Source organism: Aquila chrysaetos, chromosome 10, assembly GCF_900496995.4.
Source record: "Aquila chrysaetos chrysaetos chromosome 10, bAquChr1.4, whole genome shotgun sequence".
Classification (NCBI taxonomy): Eukaryota; Metazoa; Chordata; class Aves; order Accipitriformes; family Accipitridae; genus Aquila; species Aquila chrysaetos.
This window is the reverse complement of record NC_044013.1, coordinates 9,616,309-9,634,242: the sequence shown is the minus strand read 5'-3', so window position 1 is coordinate 9,634,242 and position 17,934 is coordinate 9,616,309. Positions and strand designations below refer to the sequence as shown.

The window sequence follows — 17,934 nt, the reverse complement described above, 5'->3', positions numbered from 1 at the left end:
TTTCTTCTACTTCAGAGAGGTACAAAAACCCCCCAAAGAAAACCCCACACTGTGCCAGAAGAAAGAGATGAAAACTTCCAAAATTAAACTACATATATATATATATGCATAGAATGACAAGTATTGATGAAGAGTACCACTACACACAAGCTGCAAATTGAACAAGACTAAGAGTAAAATGGCACAAAAGTTTTGCAAATGCCTATTTTAAATTTATAAATCGAAATTATATGGACCCCCTGACTCCACACGTACCCTCGTTCAGTCTTTCCTAACATTTTGACAGGCATATACAATATACATTTGTTGGGAGCCTCTTAAAGTAAAACACTACATAATTGTTTTCTGAAATGTAATTTTGCCTTTACAATAAACATGACTACTACCCACACTTGCCATATTATCTTTAAAATACTTATTTTGAGATCATGTGCGGGATCTAAGCCAAAAGGTTATTCAGAAATTGTATGTTTAAATATCAAAAAAAGTGATTCCTTTGCTCCCTTACTAGAAGATTTTAGCTCTTCCTTAAACTAAAGTTATGTGGAAACATTTCTTCATCTCAGCTACAGCTATCTGGCACTTGAAAACATTTATGTTTAAATTATGAGTAAAAGAACATAGAACCTCTGAAAAAAAGAGTATAAAGCCAAAAGTGTGTGACAGAATACTCCATAAGGAACATTCTTTACAGCAGATATCAACATGATACAAAATAAAGTGCAAAAAGCATTAAAAATTGTTTCCTTTCCTCAACAGTTCAAATAGCTGAGCAGGGTTTTTTTGTATCTTTTTGTCTTAAAAAAACATGTTACAGCTCATCATTCTGTATGCCTACAATTTCATTCTGCACAGTGATCCTGTTACTACTACTGAAGTAAACCACACTCATTATAATATTAGACATTTTTCTATGGATAATGGTTAGCCAGTAATTGGGAAAAAGTCCTCAGTCCCAAGGAGCTTCAGTAGCTGAAACTGGCAATTCAGTAGATGGCAGTCCTCTCTCTTGGCACAGAAAGAAATGCATTGGGCATAGTGCAGTATCTTCAATTTGAGTCATTAATGATCACTATGCTTCTTTTAACTTGGGTATCTTCATAAAGTGTAGCTAAATATATGTCTGCTTACATGTATGACCACAGGTGATTTGGGCAAGATGTCTGCCTTCATCATAAATTGGTACTGTAATTGTTTTAAAAGCAGCATTTTCAGTTAAACGCATTACTATGACTAGTGCCATGATTCTTATATGAATATATTCACATTACAGAATGCTATCCAAAATCCCCCAAAACCTCAATTTATAAACCATTAGATTTAGCAAAGTTCCTTAGTTCAACTGGGTTTGCTGAATGAGATTACAGAAAAAAATATGTTCATGTACAAACTAACAATTAATTTGCTGAATGTTAAAACAAGCTTTAACATTAGGTAGATGAGAAAATCATCAAGTTGCATCAGATACATAATTTGCAGAGGTCCTATTAAAAAAAACACAACAAAATGCTATACCTTCACTTGTTCAATTTATAAAACCTTGAAAGTCTAATTTTTAGGAGTTTGCACATGAATTATTTAAATTATGTAGTCTATAACATGCAAGCTCTAAGCCAAAAACCATAGGAGGTTAAAGGATAGCTTTTAATTTCTCCTTTGGATAATCCAAACTCCTGTTGAATCAGGTACAACATGTGCACTCCCAATACTCCTTTCATGCCTGCATTGCCTGTGGGCTGGTAAACTAGAGTAGGAAGCTGCCAGACTCAGAGAGCACAACAAGCAGGCTAAGAGGAATAGAATGAGGGAAACGGAAAAAAGTACCCTGTGAAGACTGGACTAGGGAGAAATGTGTTTTATTCTTGAGGGGGGAATAAGATTAACCTCACCTTTATGATACAGAAGCTACCATAATATGCATTTACAAGTTTTGGGAAGCTACACCTTCATTAAGCTGAAACATGGGGAAAAAATGCCCATTTCTAGACCAAGAATGAGACTGACAATCACTGCTGATTTATACGGCCGCTCAACACCATCCAACCACCACCTCCAACAAATGTGAACCCAGGAGGGAACAATAGCCTGAGAATTGTCTTGCATCATTCTTGCAACTCAACTGTAGTACTTCCACGTTAAATTTTGGAATTTAGTTTCACCACTTCTAAGTAGTCAATTTAGCACATCATTTTTTTTACTAGAATCTGAACTTCAAATATTACCACTAAATTAGATTGTACAAGTCTGTAATCAAACCATTTTAAGCATTAAAATCCTGACAAAGTATTATTCAACAATTATGAATTTAATTTCTTAACAACTCCCTGATACATATAGTTTTAAAAGATTAATCTCTTCCTACTTAAATGGAGAAATCAAATATCGTACTGGCATCTAAATCTTCTTTGCCGAGTCATGCTGATTAGGCTCCCTTTCCCCAAGTTTTCGAGTTTTAGCAGTATTACATACCAACAAGATTTCTGGGAACTTGAATAAAATCCTCCACAAATTCCAAGTAACTTCTAGCCTTTTTTACTGCATCAGCAGTCTGGAAGTGAATTTAAAAAAAAAGGAGTTTATTTGTGAATATAATACATTAAAAATAAAATCTTGTAGCAACAGCTGCAAGTCTTCCAAACACCAAACTTATTTTCAAAAAGAAAGGAATAGAAACAATATTAATCTAGTTTTGAACTAAATGTTAAAGAAATAAGAGTAAAATGCCCAGACATTAAATTCAGTATCAAAGCAAAGCATCAGTAATGAATAAAACAACTTTTTCCATGGTATTTCAAGACATTTTAAAATATTATCTGCAACTTACCATGAGTAAACCCCAGATAAAAAAATATCTTACTGATATATCTTGAAGCAGTTTCTGGTAGACATTAATTGGGAAAAAACAGCTAATTACATTCTTTTTCTCCAAAATAAAGACAAAATTTTCAAATCTAGAGTCCATTTATTAGAGTCAATATAACAATTATCACAAAGATTCTGTACTGAAAAGAAGCAAATTTCTAAGAGGTCCTGCCAGCATTCATAGAAACTTCAGCTTACAAGAATACTATGTTAAAAGAAACTTTGGATCACACACCTCATTTCACCTGACTTTGCAGTGAATGAGTATTATACGGCTATGATTAGATAGGAAAGCCATAAAACTATAGTTTCAGCTCCACATTTTCCTCTAAAATGCTTTGGAAGCATCCAGTTTTTCCTCCACAGAAACTGTGCTACCATCAATGCTGTCAGCAATATAAATTTATTTTGCAATTTTTAACATAGTTTTTAATGTGTAATATGCTATTACATTACCCAGAAGACCATATGTAGAAAAATGGCAAAGGAGAAAATGAATTTTAAGATTCATTTGCCTCTTGACAGTATCTAAAGATTATGTCACCTGATAAAGATAAGACATTTCCAAGGCTGAAGGACAATCTCTCCACAGAACTTTATAGGCTCACTGCAAGCAGTGACTGGCTTTACAGCCTTTTCCATAAGAAGGGTGTACTAATTTTTCACAACAGCCTAAATGAAACAGCCGTTAGAAGTTCCGTCCTCTTATGACGTTTCTGTTCTCTTACTCAGCATTCAAGAGAACAGAAAGAAAACAACAGAATCAGTCACAGAGCCTTTCTCGTAACAGATAGATCCATTTTGCATGCAAGTCTTAATACCAAGTACTGTTTACAAATACATTAATCCTCAGTGAATAAATGCTGCCAAAGTGACAGAAGTAGCTACTCCTCTAGGTGTGCGCACACTCACAAAGCTTGCCCACCACACAACCCACTTTTATCTTCAGGAAAAGGACTCGCTGCAGAAAGGCTGGGAGGCTATGTTCAGAGCACAGAGGTCTACAGGAGAATTTGGCAGCGGTCAGGCAAACTGGGGGTTCAAAGGAGCAACAACACTGCAGGAAAGTATAGGAGTGCACAGACACAACACACCAAGCCTGTTTAGAACTCGCTGCAGGTAGGAAGTTTTCTCTAGAAAAGTTCTTCTACTTTTGTTTCTCTCCTGTCTTATGCTTGACAGGAAACTAAGCCTGAATAACAAGCACCTTCACACAAACTCTCTCCTGTAACTGCAGGCAAATTATATTAGTGCAACCTGAACTCTACAGTGATCACTAAAATGGTGTACTGCACTTAAGGAATCTGTCCTAATCATATCACCTCTACGTTTCAAGTAATATTACAATCAAGGCACTCTCCTTCCACAATGCTGGTTTGTGTCCACAGTTCATGTACAATGTTTTCCAATATAGGACTGTGTCATTGGTTAGCGGGGAAAACTCGTATAAATGCTCTCTTACAGCTTTATTATTAAATGACAGAAATTGATTGACAGTTAATTGAGGCTATACAGATGCTGAAACAAGAAACAAGGCTTCAAATTATCAACAGCAGAAGTGTAGAATTAAGGAACGAATATCAGCATCTAGTCAGTAATGACAGCTTTTGAGCACAGCTTCCGTTTTACACTAATGTCTCAGCCCTTTCATCTGTCTTTTTTTTTTAGGCAACACACGGAATAAGAGTACCACCAGCTCCTCCATCTTTCAATCAAATTAGGGAAGTCCTAGAAGAACAAAAAAAATGTATAAACCTCTACTTATGGCAGAGGTCACAATGACAGCAAGAGAAACATGGGTGAATTGGATTTCACAATACGGAAACAAGCAATAAAGCATGGAAAGCAGAGGAAGTCGTAGGGAGCAGTGGCTATGCTGCATACTCAAAGCAACTGCTAAAATGATACAAACTCCAACACACATTAGCAATTTTTTACCTTCAATTAACTCTACCAATAGGACACAATTAACTAAAAAGTTCACAACGTCCTGCCTCAGAAGTATGTTTATCAATTCTTTCCCAAATAAAGATGAAGGAACAGAGACTGCCTCCACAGAAGCAGAGTCAGGATGAGAAAATAAACCACTGCCAGTAACTGCAGTTCTCCAGTGCACCCATACACATAGCTACTCTTTGCCACAAGTGCTCAGAATTTTACAGAAGTACAACCTGTATGACTCATTCACACCCCAACATGAGATAGCATATAAAGGCGATCTGGACAATGTATTCTCAGTTCCTCAGCATCAGTAATTCAGAAAAGGAAAAGAAAAATAATTTCCCTCTCTCTAAAAATCAGTGTGCACATGGATTAAAGACCTCAAAGAATTCCAGTTACTAGTAACTACCTTTCTAACTTTGAATTACAGTCTATACATCCATTCATGCTCTGGTTACTTCACAGAGTAGCTCACACAATCAAGACACATCCACGTTACTTGGAGAGTCTAATAGAAAGATTAAATGCAGGGTATTTTTCTAAACTCAGCATTAGAGCTACCATTTTTGCAGCAGGAAAGTTCTACATGAGTGTGAAACAAGAACTGTATGGCTGCAGATTTGAGGGAAAATGTTTTGTAACACAGTCACTAATGTAGATCTAGTGGCTACGTGCTGGTAGAGCGCACTCCTATTACAAATGGTGGCTCTGTCTCGGGAGTCTCACACCAGTTTCTGAAACAAGATTTCAAAAGTCTCTCCAAAGTCCTGGTAGCTCTTTTAGACCTTCCCAAATGGAAAAAACAAAACTACCTCTGGGAATCATCTGAAAAGCCTTATCCCCATGCAGATAAAGACAAAGACCTCCGAAGTCATGACAGGGAACAATGCTTCTTCCATTGTGATACAAGTCGTCTTTCAAGAAAATAAATGCATATTAGTCTCTTGGTTCAAACGGAACTGAGCTAATGAAAGCTCCAAAGGGAAAACAAGTTTTCTTGATTTCTCCAAAGGGAAAACGAGTTTTCTTGATTTCTCCAAAGGGAAAACGAGAAGTAACAGTCTTCTGAAAAAAGCCTGGATAGATAGGATCTTGCTATCCTTCTATCCAAAGGAATGGTTATCATACAGTTAAGTATCTTTCAAAAAAAAAAAAAAAAAAAAAGGTGTAAGAGGGGTAAAAGCTCAAGTGTTAAGAACTGCACAAGAATTGAATGCAATTCAATTTTGCCAGTAATGAAGGTCTAAGAGAAGCTTTTCTGTTTCTGAAAAGGCTTTCCCTCCTGGGGAAGCACAAGATTTCAGAAGTAGCGATAGCCACTCAGTGTCCAAGCTCTGAAGTTCACAGTACTGTGGTCTCCATAACAGGTATCACAAGCAGCAGTTCAAGCAGAAGGGGAAGGGTCTTGGAATCAGTGGTCTTGACCAGACAGGGGAAAAAAGCAGGAACAGCATCCCATACAGTTTAGCTTCCTTCTAATCATATAGCTTTCCAATATTCTTTATCTCCCTGTTCCTTCCCTCAAAGATTCTGGCCCTGAGCAACACTGAACTTTTATTTGTATGCAAAATGCTAGCTATGGGAGACCCTCAGACCCTGACTACAGTGTCAAGGACATTGGATCACTACCCCACACATCTCGCAGCCTAAAATTGTCTGCTCATGCGTTCAGCCATTAGGGCCTGGCTGTGTGCCAATTTCAGCTGAAAAGAGGCAAAAAGAGTAGACAAGTATACACAGATGCTGAAGCCCTCGTCACATGGAATATTTACGTTGCCTGGCTTTTTTAGAAGCAGCTATCACTTCTAGGAAGGACAAGGCTGGATGTGCCTAAAGGCATTTTCATTTAGGTGGCATCTGGTATTTATAATCATTGCTGTGCACTACTGTAAGAGGCTGGTGACAGTCATAACCTTTCCACAAGTTTCAGTATCACATCATTCACGTTAAAGAGACTGAAACTGGAATACACTAGACATTCTACTGCATTTCAAACTTGTCTGATTCTTCTTCATGAACTGTGAGATGTGATTTACTGGTAGTACTAGGTCAAAGAAGGATCTGTTGCCACCCTGATAGCCTGGAAGTGTTTAAGGTTTCCAAACAAAGGACACAGAACTTCAGAGATACTGAAGAGTACAGAAGTTTGTCCTCGTCTCATGACATGGATGGAGAGTAATTCAAGACCACAGATTCCTGAAAGAGTAGACAACCAAGGACTTCTAAAAGTGTTAACACCAGAGACTTAGGTGTTAGTGGCACCTGTAGAGTTCGTAACATGGGATAAAAACCCTCAAGAAATGTTCTGACAGGGCCCTGGTGACAGTGGCATCTTTGTCACTACTTTGTCTACTGCCTTCTGAACTGATCATTGCTTTGGTCCGAAGACAAGCTACATTTCAAGGCACTTGTGAGATTTAAACCACATCAGGTAAAAAGTCACACAAACAGCATTAACTCTAAGCAAACCAGTATTATTTTAACAAAGCCAGCATTAAATTGCCAAAATAAAAGGGTTAGAAGAAGCAGATATTGGCTTTAACACATTTGACTAGGTCAGAGGAACAGAGACCACACAACAAAACACACATGAACTGGAAAGGGGGGAGGGGGAGAACCAACAAGAACCACATGTACAGTCTGAAGGAAAAAAAAAAGTATCTGTGATCAAATAAAATAGCAGCAAATTATACTTCTCAAGATGTACTGAGATATACAGTGCAGTTATAGATCTGTGCATCAGGACATGGACTAATTAGGACAGAACACATCTTATGGAGGTCACCACTGCAATGAAATCTCGTATTTCAAATAGCTGTAGTACAAGCTGCCATAGCGTGAACATCACATAGACACTCAGACAACTAGTCAGCTGTTTCTAGTTCTGAATTCTGGGTACAGCTCTTGCCACTCTAAAAGCAGATACAGAGTGAAATGCTCATCAGATTCATGCAAAGTTTCCCCCTTACCTCTCCATAGATTCTGAAGGTACCAGTATCCTCCTCAAGTTCAATAGCAGTAACTCCTGGAACCTTTCTGGCTTGTTGTATGTTACTGCCATGTGTTCCTATAGCAAGTCCCATTAAATCTTCTCTGACTACAAATTCCTCATGAAATGCTGCAGCAAGCTGTTTTGTGCACTGAAGGGAAAACAAAGAAAGACTCATCCACATGCACTCAATGTAATGTACAGTTATGTGCTACGTTTCAAGCAACAAGAATTACAAGCTACGGCTTACTTCTAAGTGTTTTGTAGCTTCTTCGTTTCTTGACATTAGCATGAGTTTGGTACGAATGCTGCGCAAATGCATGTCACTCAGTATATTCACTCTCTTCACTGTTGCTTCACTGGCAGACTACAAGAGAGAAGGAACATGAAGTTTCATTTTTTAAGCAAATCCACATTTAAAGGATAAATCAGGAACCTATTTAAACTAAATCACAAACGTGATCTAAGTTTCCAGAACTTAGATGGGACATTATGCTTCCTCAAAACAAAGCATGAGAAATTTGGCACCACCTCTGCAAACCAACAATTTTCTCTTCTCACTCACAGCATATTTTACACTAAAGATTTTGCTGCTGGATATACACAGTAACTCTTTCCTCTTGATGCTCCACCAGCCAAACAAATTAAATATTCTACCATATACATACTTGCCCCTCGCTGTCTGAATGGCAGAGCTAAGGAAATAAGCAAGGAAAACACAATTCTGGAGAGAGGTTGAAGTGGATAATATTAAGTAAACAGAACTGTGAAGAGAAACTAATGCTGGGAAAAGTCTATGTAATAAGAGAAAACCATCACAGAAGAATCTAAGGGAACAATTCCTGAAAGGCTATGCTGAACTGGTGCAGTTCTTCATGCAGAAACCCAGTTGAAGGTCCAAGTGCGTAGCATAATACAGTACAGGGGGTAATCACAGAATGGTTTCAGTTGGAAAGGACCTTAAAGATCATGTAGTTCGAAGCCCCCTGCCATGGGCAGGGACACCTTCCACTAGACCAGGTTGCTCCAAGCCCCATCCAGCCTAGCCTTGAACACTTCCAAAGATAGGGGCAGCCACAATTTCTCTGGGCAACCTGCTCCAGTGTCTTGGCACCCTCACAGTGAAGAATTTTTTCCTAATATCTAATCTAAATCTACCCTCTTTCAGTTTAAAGCCAGTACCCCTTGGTCCTATCACTACATGCCCTTGTAAAAAGTCTCTCTCCATCTTTCCTCTAGGCCTCCTTTAGGTACTGGAAGGCTGCTATTAGAAATCTACTGCTCCAGAGCAGAGTAAGCTAGAGTTAGCTTTCAGCCATCTGCACAAATCAGTGAAACAGCAGTCAGTTGTGGATGACAAAAACCATAAAACCAACGAGACTGAAAGCTGCTCCTAAATTTAGGCTGTATGCAGTGCAGCGCTTGTAGCTCCTCCAAAAGGCCTACCCCCAAAGATTAAATTTAAGCACATCTACTTATATTAAATCTCTCACGATTGATGTAGCTTGACAAGTTAAACCATTTTCCATACAAATATACAGCTGGCTGTATACTTCCCATAAATAATATACTGAAAATTCATGCAATATTTAGATAGAAATAATTGCTTACCAGTATTATTAGTTGAGCAGTTTCAGCATGATAAAAAATTCTACATGCTCCCACAGCTTTCTTGAAATCTTTATGTGCATTTTCATTAGCACACCTAAGGAGACAAAATGATTGTTATTTCAACAAGCAGAACATGTAGTATCATGATCAGAACCGAGAATGTTTCAGAGTAGTTTACGGCAAAGACTGCTCAGAAACTGAAAAACTCCCATTTTCCTTAACATGGTTCCAGAACTTATATTTCTCTGTGGACTGTACGCCATCACGGTTACTTGGCAAGTCTTAGCACCAGAGGCCCACTGTGAGTGCATCACCTGTACAAGCCTAAAGCAAGACCTGAAGCTCCCATCTCAGAACTTGCTTTTTGTCCCCACCCCAAAAGCTCAGCAGGGATCCCGCTCAGTAGTTTCTAAACCAGCCACTGCAACCATAGCCACCCTTAGGGTTCTTCATGGACCTGTGAAGTGGCCTTTAAAATATAAGCCAAGTGGGGTTTTTTCCCCACTCAAATACAGTAAATGCCTTATTAAAGTGTGCAGAGCTACTCACGCATCTCTCAGATCTTCAGGAACATCCACTGTGCACTTGAAAAAGGTGTTCTTTTTGACAGTTTTGTTTTGATTCACAGGTCGGAGTCGTTCATATGTGACAATTTCGTTGTAAGTGGCATCACAAGCAGCATATTCAATGACATAAAACTATAGAAGAATTTTTTTTTTTTTTTTTAAATGGTAACTTCAGTAAGGAACAACAAAGACAAAGTAACATTACCAGCATCACCAAAAAAGTATGAAATATGACTATATAGACTAAAACGTAAATCTGAGTTGATATAATGCTACAATTCTACACAAATGAGCCTGGACATATTTCAGTACCCATCTGATACCTCAGTGACGTCAGGGTACTGTATCAGCATAATTTCAGTCCGCCCCAAAAGCATCTTTGATTAATTTTTCTCATGCCCATCCCTCTTCAAATACGTACTTTAGTCCAGTTCAAGTTTCAAAATGTTTCCTGGAGCTCTAATTCTAAAAAATACCTAATAGAGAAGCAAACGTAACTCATTCTTCACAGAAATATCTGCTCTGCAACAGTTAAAAAAAAAAAAAAAAGGGATTCAATGAGCAAGCTACCTGTGCATCATGCAAGATCAAAAGGAAAAAAATTCAATCTTTTTGATACACACTATCCCAAATTTAGTAAGGCAAGAGAACTAAGAAGATTTAACAGCTACCGATAATCTACTCCTACACTTCCACCCAACGCATGCAAGTATAAAGAAGCTTGTGTGCGCAGTATCCCCAAAGCCTGGCTTTCTGTTAGGGATGCAGCCTTTGCCTATCCTCCCTTCCACCTGGACACAATTCAGTAGTGCAGAGGAAGCTCCCTCAAAACTGGTATCTGTTTTTGTCAACACACAATTTACTCAAGTTATCAGGAAAAAGTAAATCACTAGGGTTGTGACATACTTTCCCATGTGCTATTTTCCAATTTCAAATTTTAAGTTTAGCTTGGGTATCATCCTAATCATATAAAGCTGCTTTGAAAAATATCACAAAATAAGTTAAGTAATAATAATGAAAAATAAATACTAAACAGACAACTAAATTTAAGAGAACTACCACCCTATGCTTTAAAAAATTAACTCCTATAGTTAAAGATAATTCTGGTTATCAGAACAATCACAAAGCTAACTATCATTAGATACCTGGGTTGTTTGTGAATTTCACATTTACTTTGAGGAAAAAAAAAAATTCAATATGGAACCATGTTACAGACTGTACAAAGAAGCCAAAATTGAACTGTGAGGGTTTTTTTGTGGGGACAATTCCATCAAATAACTAATTTGACAGTGCTATATAAAGATACCAACCATCTGAGGATGAAAAATCATTTTTCCCCGTATCAAAAATACTAGAAAATTAAGAATTGGGTAAAACTGCATTTAAATTCAGAATTAAAAATTTTTCTTTTACTATTTTTTTTTAAATAAGCAGCATAGCAAGGTAACTGATAGTAAAATTCCAAATTTCTGTGATGTACAAGAGAAGCAGATTAGCCCCAAATGACAAACTCTTATCATTTAAATCAATTTGTCTCCTTTTCTATTGTTTTCTTAACAAGCTGTTCATCCACAAGGATCAGGACACAGACTCTTCCTTTGACAACTGTTTACCACCACCTTTCCCTTACAGAGCTCAACAGCAGTTACTATTTGTTGGCAGTTTTTAAACAATATCAGACAGTGGACGAATTTTTTTTTCCTCAACCCTGTTCCTTTGGTTTTAGGAATCTAATACAGTCTAGTCTAAACACAGGTCCCTTCCTACTACAAAGTTAAATTCTCTTGCTGTCATTCACAAAATAAAGCTTTAACGAGACTGTATCAGACACCGTCATAGCTCTATACCCTTAGGAGTCTGAATCTACAAGTTACTTTGCAGGTGCAACTCTAAGAGTCAGCTGTAAAATACAAACTTGACGTATGTAAAAGCAAACCAACTAAAGCAGCATCTTTCCACTACACTCAGTAGAAATACATACACAAAAACACCCTCACAGCAACACACACTGATAGCTATAGCATGCTTCATTCATGGAGTTTAAACACTGTCTTTAACCACAGGTGAAGTGTACTGCTTTACTTAACTTTTAGCACCAAGTTCAATTCACAGAGTAGGTTTGTTAGAAATCCTGTTCTTATGCATGCATACAGTCCTCCAAGCAAATAAACTACTAATAATGGAAGTGACTTCCTCAGCTATAAAAACACATCCCTCAGTTGTGTAATGCAGCATAGGTCATTCCAAAGTGATTTCAACTTATAATTCTGTTTTGTCATGTTTTTGTATTGGTAGTACTTTATTCATACTTTTTCCATCACAAAGACCTTTCATATTTACTGTATTTAACATAACAGCGTGAAATCAGTAGGTTTTAAAATAATTTACCTCTCCTTTCATCATTCGAACTTTTGCCAGCCACCAGCCACAAGGTTCTTGGTCATTTGCTCTAGAATAAACCTGAAAATGAAAGTAGTAAGAAGCACTGTAAGCACATATAGACACAATTCACTTGCTTGCATGTATAATGAAGAAAGAACATTCCAACTTTTCTAATCTTTATTAAAACGGAACAGTGTGCTACACAGAAGTAATTTTTGTATAATTTATCCAGACGTGCTTCTTGCACAAATTTTCAATATTTTACCCTACAAGGATTGTGAACAGATTTAAAACCTTTGGCTCAATGCTTATTCAGGGGCAATTTGTCACTAAATGCAAACACTGCCTTCACACTGAAAGTTCACACATAGAAGTAACTCCACAATTAAGATTTTTGTTTTGTCCTTGGCTTACTTGATATACCTAGGACTACTGAAATGAACCAAGTCATCATATGACTACATATTCCATACTTAACAAACACTACCAAGTTAACACAAGATCAGATATAGAACAGGTGACTTCTAAAACTTTTGTTTTCCTCATCTTCTGTAAGTTTCATTTAGTCCTTACACACTTCTGACAGGCCAAAGTCATTTGCATGCAGACTAAACAAGAAATTTTGCAATAGCAAGGAGGTAGAAAATAATCCTTCACATTTAACCTCTAACAAAGCCAACAAATAGCATGTATTTCAAAGAAAATAACAGAAAAACCCAGCACTTATACTATGTTGTTTCTCAGATTACTAGCCCCAAACTATAGTTTGGGGCTAGTAAAGAACCTCATTACTTTAACACCAAGTAAAGTGAAATGCAGAAGTTAAACTGAGTACTAAATTACTAAAGATACTACAATAAGCTGGGAACAGGACGTGCACCTTTTAATTTCCTAGTTTTATACATCATTTCTAATTAACACTGTTTCTCTGTAAAACAGTATAATTTACACAATATCCTACCAGATTGTACCAGATATTTCATCTGGGTTAAAACTCTTGTTATTGGAAGAGCTTTATTACATCTTCACATCAGAACATTTCCAACAGTTACATTTCAGATCAAAAATGAAAATTACCTAGTTTTTTTTCTAATTCTGAAACACTCTCAGCAATTTTAAGTTTTAGATTCTGATAAAGTTCCATTGTTAATTCTGTGAAAAAACCCTGAAATGTCACAGTTTCACTGAAAGCCTAATAAGTCCATTACTAGAGATATGCTCCACTTTAAATCTTCATTTTGCTAACGTACTTACGATCATCATTACCGCCTTGAACGGACAATCAGTTAAGTATCAGAACAGTTCATTAGGATAAACTCACCTCCACTTCATCTCCTTCACCAATTTCTTTCTTGATATCAGGGGGTGGTGGTAATCTGACTTCATTAAAGGGTACTTGGCGCTCTGGTTGCCAACTGAAAGTTGAATAGATGTTACGCGTTAGTTCTAGAATTTTCCTGTTTTCTTAGTTTTATTTTTAGAACTCTGAGTTTAGTTAAAACATGCTCTTTCCATATAATCAAGTCTGTTTCTTCACTGCTAGAAAGCAAACCTTATAAGCAAAGGAACAAAATAATCCTATCAAGACAAAAAATAATACCTGGGAAGATATTTAATGACAAAAAAATGTTTAAATTAATTGAAAAAATTTAACTTGACTTAGTTCACTAAATGGCTCTCATAAAACCCCAGTGAAAAGATTATTAGATGATGTACTTACATTTCTACTGTTCAAGTCATAAAGTCTTTATACAGCTGTAAGCTTATCTTTGCAGTCCAGCATGGGGTTCAACCATTTCTTCACCTCATACTTAACACTTCAACAGCTTACCATTAATGTTTGACTCTGATTGCTAACAAAACTTTACATTTCTACCTACAAACTTGTTAACACTTCCCAATAAGTGTCTAGCAGACAGATTCAGCTCAAAACATACCTTTATATCTGCTTCTCAATACCAATTATTACTAGAAATAGAAAACTAAAATTTTACCTTCTTGTACAGAAAGGCTATTTATTTTACCGTAGCTGGCTCTACAAAGCATTCTACTTGTAGAAGTGTGTATTTTAGGTGCATTTTACAAAGACTACCGGAGCAATTCACATCCTCTGTGTTCTCCTGAAATTCCTTTTCCTTCTACTCTGAGTGTCACAGAATACCATCAGCTGTTCCTCACCCTTTTTAGTCAGCAACCCAATTGAAGACTCTACACAGGTTGAAATAAAACCAGAGGAAAAAACACCCCCCCAAAAAACTTATTAACTTAGAATGTCTGAGGGACTTTGACAATATCTGTCAAAGCATTCCAATGTCCATCATTTATGACCATCTCCATCAAAGTTCACATCAGGTACAGACAAGATCCAGAACCAACTTGTAACACTAAGGATTACTGCAAGTAATTCATTTTTCTTACTTTTAATACATGCAGACAGAGCAGCCTAAGTTAGTGGAACAAGTCTCAGCATTAAGAGCAAAAGGCACTTCTGCAACTTTCTACAAGATGGATACATTTATGTGTTTTCTCTGAAAAGACAGCTTACACTCAAGTACCTCACTTAATAAAGATGCAAGGTATCCATATAGTTTTGCTCTAGCCATTATTATACACTTTATTTTTCTTTTAACTATAGTGGAACTTTGAAAAACAAGAAAACCCCATGAACATTATGGACAGCTTTTGTTGAAGTTGAAAGGTATTTTGGCCACAAAATGTTATTTAAATCTCATTCTATTTGTGAGAAATGGTGAAGGGGGCTTGTAAAAATCACTTGCAATTCAATTGCCCTTGTTGCAACTATAATGGTCACCAAACTCAGGGTTTGGGTTTTTCACTCCCCTCCCTGCCTTTGTGAAGTTATTACTCTCACAGATGCAAAGGCAAATCATAAGACTTGAGGACAAAATGCATTCCCTAAATTATAGGATATATAAACTGAAGTTTAGTAACAGTGTGAGCATAATAATTGTAACTGAACAACAGGATAAGAAATGTTGCAATCTCAAATGAGCTGCTTAAAGTTCTCTTAAGAATTTAAACTGTGCCTTGCAGTTAAAGAATCTAGCGACTGGGAGATTACAGAAAATTATAAACTGCCCATAATGAGATGCTATGATTGAAGATACCTTGTACCTTCAATAAAATACACTTGAAGTTGCAGTAGGCTAATTTTGGTTCCATCTCTAATCATCTGTCTTGGTTTTGGCTGGAATAAAGTTAATTTTCTTCCTAGTAACTGGTACATTGTTATGTTTTGGATTTAGGATGAGAATAATGTTGATAACACACTGATGTTTTAGTATAGACACTGCTTAGCAACAGCTAAGTCAAGCACTTTTCAGCTTCTCATACTGCCCTGCTAGCGGAGGCTGGGAGTCCACAAGAAGCTGGGAGGGGGACACAGCCAGGACAGCTGACCCAAACAAGCCAAAGGGGTATTCCATACGACATGACATCATGCCCAGTATATAAACTGGGGGCAGTTGGCCAGGGGCACTGCAGCTCAGGGATTGGCTAGGCATCAGTCAGCAGGTGGTGAGCAACTGTATTGTGCATCACATGTTTTGTATATTCTATCATTATTATTATTTTCCCTGCTTTTTCTGTCCTATTAAACTGTCTTTATCTCAACCCACGAGTTTTACTTCCCCCCCCCCCCCCCCCCCCAATTTTCTCCCCCATTCCATGAGGGGGGGGGGGGGCAGTGGAGTGAACAAGCACTGCATGGTGCTTAATTGCCAGCTGGGGTTAAACCCCGACAACATCTAAAGAAACTCCATCCACTAGAAGCAGATGGGCCAGTAATGACTTACCCCTATCAGCTGCAAGATGTTTTGGTATTTTTTAATAAAACAGTAGAAAAGTGCACAGAAGGCTCAGTTCTTAGAACATGAGTCGTCAAAGTTTTGATGGCAAAAAGCCCAAAATCGGAGCATCTCACTGGTGAAATCCAAAATAAGACGTTTTAAGAAATTATTTCTGACTGGCTACAAATTACCTACTAAGAGGATGTGACAGAACTGGTGCCTAATAGCCAGAAGGATTATCCCAAATATCTGGCACAAATTACAAAAAAGGGAGGTGCTTGCTTCTTACAACAGAGAAGTTTTTCTTTCAGTATGGCTACTTCAAACTCCAATGGGCCTATATGAAATTGCACCTCAAAAGCCAATTTTCCGTCTTACACAGTAATAAACTTTCCAGTTCCTGAAGCTTCTGCATTCATTCTCTGCCTCCTTACCTCCAAAAAAATGTCTCTTAGATGAATCAAGGCTATCTGCCCAGAGATTAATTACTACTGTGGCCACAAAATCATCACTAGCAGTCTGTGCTAGCACACCAACTTCGGGAACCTTACCATAGCTGTAAATAAAGACTGGTTAACAACAGCAGAAGATGCAAACTGACAATTTAGACTGCCTTTAGTGGAGTAGATGCATTTACTTCATTAGTGCTGATCACTATCACAACAGAATGATGCATTCAGGACAGTACATTCTTGCCAACTTCGGGTCTACTAAAGCCCTTATGAATTTAACTCAATAAAAAGGGTAATAATTTAACAGATTTACATCACAAAATAATTTGATTAGAACTGTATACACACTTCCTGAAAAGACCTATTTTTAGTCAACAAAACACTTGACATACGTTGTAGCCCACCCTTTTTGGAACATGGCGGCTGCTGCCGCCAGACTTCCTGTAAAACACATGGATACTAAACACTGGAAATGCGTTTGCCAACAGTTAGACCCCTGCTATGAACTACAGGCACTTCCTTTAGCTTACTTGGTTTCTGACATGAGAGCATATGCTTCGAAGGCAAAGAGCCTCCTACCTTAAAGAAAAATAATATGGATGTTGAACATGAAACTGAAGATTTGTCACATCTCCTCAGACCATGGCTGGATGAAGGACCCAATTTGTTTTTTCTTTTTGTTAGGTTTTGGGGGTGGGGGTATGAAAACCTAGGAGACAGTAACAACTTCCATAACCACCTCAGTAAGTGTTAGTACAAACTATTGTTGCCACCTCATCTTCTCACTATTTTTCATAAAAGAAGGGCTAGAAAACACATGCTAGAAAGAAACAAAGACTGGACTTTGCAGGGTAAACCCTGGGATTACTTCTTCCCTCCCCTACCCCTACGGCCCCCAGATTTATTTTTATACATGTGCATATATGTATAGACATATACATGTACATACATATATGTATACCCATACACACCCTAGGATTATAAATTCAGGATTATAAAATACTGTTTATAAACACACACTTGCACACTTCCTAGTATTACCTTTATTACCCAGCAATCTTTCTTGAAGAAAGGCTCAAAGACTAATCTACAGGTTGGTGCTGGCAGAGTTTATTAACAATTTTCACATCAAAAGCTGACACATTTTTAGGATCCCCACCTAGCAACTGGAAGGGAAACAGGAAAGAGAACTTAGCTCCCAGAATATCTTAAATTATCCCTGGAATCTCCCAGGTAATCCATGGTGTTATCAGTCTGAACGCTGAACAATAGGTATTCATTTGTACTTTACCATCCCGCGGATTACCTTTGACTTGCCACTG

General features: G+C 37.5%; 1 protein-coding gene across 5 annotated transcripts in view; it reads right to left on the bottom strand.

Annotated features, from left to right (window-relative positions):
* FXR1 (FMR1 autosomal homolog 1) overlaps window positions 1-17,934 on the bottom strand; it is a 38,575-nt gene that overhangs the window by 9,902 nt on the left and 10,739 nt on the right. For all 5 annotated transcript variants that reach the window (XR_003925275.1, XM_030027326.2, XM_030027327.2 and 2 more), the window contains exons 3-9: window positions 13,673-13,766; window positions 12,358-12,429; window positions 9,953-10,101; window positions 9,404-9,497; window positions 8,043-8,159; window positions 7,773-7,943; window positions 2,470-2,548 (exon numbers count right to left, since the gene is read on the bottom strand). Coding sequence is in view for 4 of the 5 variants with exons in the window: in XM_030027326.2 (XP_029883186.1) it covers window positions 2,470-2,548; window positions 7,773-7,943; window positions 8,043-8,159; window positions 9,404-9,497; window positions 9,953-10,101; window positions 12,358-12,429; window positions 13,673-13,766 (776 nt within the window). In the remaining variant the exon portion in view is untranslated. The remainder of the gene's footprint in view (window positions 1-2,469; window positions 2,549-7,772; window positions 7,944-8,042; window positions 8,160-9,403; window positions 9,498-9,952; window positions 10,102-12,357; window positions 12,430-13,672; window positions 13,767-17,934) is intronic.